Here is a 1,520-nt window from a genome sequence, read left to right on the forward strand (position 1 = left end):
GGGGTGGAGGAGGGGGTGGCGTGCCCCCCGATGACCTCCTGCAGGACGTGCTTTCCCCCAACTCCAGCTGTGGCAGCTCCCTGGATGGGGCAGCCAGCCCGGACAGCTACACAGAGGAGCCAGCGCCCAAGCACACGGCCCGCAGCCTCCATCCTGCCATGCTGCCCGCCGCCGACGGAGCTGGCCCTCGGTGATGGGCCCAGGCCACTAGGATCAGCCAGGAGGGTGCCCTTAGGCCACTGGGATGGTGGGCTTCAGGGCAGGTGGGATGAGAAGCGGGCAGCTCTGAAGCAGGGCAATGGACTTGATGAACTTTCCTTGATGTCTGAACTTTGGGAAGCCTTTACTGACCCTGGGGCTGGCTCCTCTGTTTCCTGTCTCAGTAGGAGAACAGAAAAATGGAGCAAAGTGTAGGTACTTTTTATGAAGACGGCACAGTCTTCCCCTTCCCCCAATCCCTAGTACTTCCCAAGTAAGAGGCTCGAGTCATTGCTTTTGCCTGGGGTTTGGGAGCCCTGTCTTTGCTGAGACCTGGGGTGGTCAGCTCTCACCGGAGGCATCTAGCAGCCTCTGCCTTGCCTTTAGCCCCTCCCAAGCTGGCTGGGTGGCTTTTGTGGCCACTTCTGTCCAAATATATAGGTACCCAGCTGCTGCCCATTTCTTGAGCCCCATCTTCACTCAGGCCCACGTTGATCCATCCAGCTTGCCAACTGCTGCAGAGTCACAAGCCTCGAGGTGCCTTCTTCAGGGCCTGGTGGAAGAAGACGGCCAGTGGGCAGCCTGCTCTAGACTAGCTGGGCCAGAGGGTCAGGAAACCCCACTGCCCTTACGTCTTGCCCTGGGGATCAAAGCTCTGCCTTCTCCCCACTGAGACTTGCCTTCCTTATCCTGCGGCTGTGGGGGCCCATCTGCAGCCTTGAGTGTGCCCTGTTGGGATTTGTGTGAAGGCAGAGAAAGGGACAATGATATTAGAATGAGATGGCGCAAGAGGTATTTTGGGCATGTGGGCTTCAACTCCTTCACATCACCATTGATGCTGGTGAACGAATGCCAGTGTTCTGATGGGCATATGCTGGTGCCGAGTAGATGGGAAGTCCTATGTGTGCATTCTAGATGCTTAGAGGGCTCTCCCTGCTGTAAGATGTCTGTTTGCGGATGGTCTGGTCCGTGCTCCAAACTGAGCACAAACTCTGTCTTATGAATTCTTTGCGTTTGGGATTTTTTGCTTGACTTCAGTTATCAGTGGGATCTTCAGGTCTCGATATGACCCCCAATCCAGCCCCACTTCTAGGGCATGGGAAATCCAATCAGAGACCAGGCCCTGGATAAGACCCAAATATATGCGTATTCACATAGCAGAACCTTAAACACCCCTGGATTGCGCAGCTTTCAGTCACCAAGGGTGTGTCTAGGAGCTTGGTTTAATGCAATAGGAGTGCCCCCTCCACAAGTTGTTCGTGACATTTTTGTAAATCAAATCCTCATCCTTCATCTTTTAAAGAAATAACTATTGCAAGTCC

At 54.5% G+C, this 1,520-nt stretch overlaps 1 protein-coding gene across 2 annotated transcripts in view; it reads left to right on the forward strand.

Annotated features, from left to right (window-relative positions):
• TAL1 (TAL bHLH transcription factor 1, erythroid differentiation factor) overlaps positions 1–1,216 on the forward strand; it is a 5,676-nt gene extending 4,460 nt beyond the window's left edge. The window contains exon 3 of one of the 2 annotated variants that reach the window (XM_021707683.1): positions 68–1,216. In XM_021707683.1, the coding sequence (XP_021563358.1) occupies positions 68–414 (347 nt within the window). In that variant the 3' untranslated portion in view covers positions 415–1,216. The other variant, XM_008048367.1, reaches the window with a different exon arrangement.
• Positions 1,217–1,520: the final 304 nt, after the last annotated feature.

The sequence above is a fragment of the Carlito syrichta genome, unplaced genomic scaffold, assembly GCF_000164805.1.
Source record: "Carlito syrichta isolate Samal-C Ts95f unplaced genomic scaffold, Tarsius_syrichta-2.0.1 Scaffold123377, whole genome shotgun sequence".
Lineage (NCBI taxonomy): Eukaryota > Metazoa > Chordata > Mammalia > Primates > Tarsiidae > Carlito > Carlito syrichta.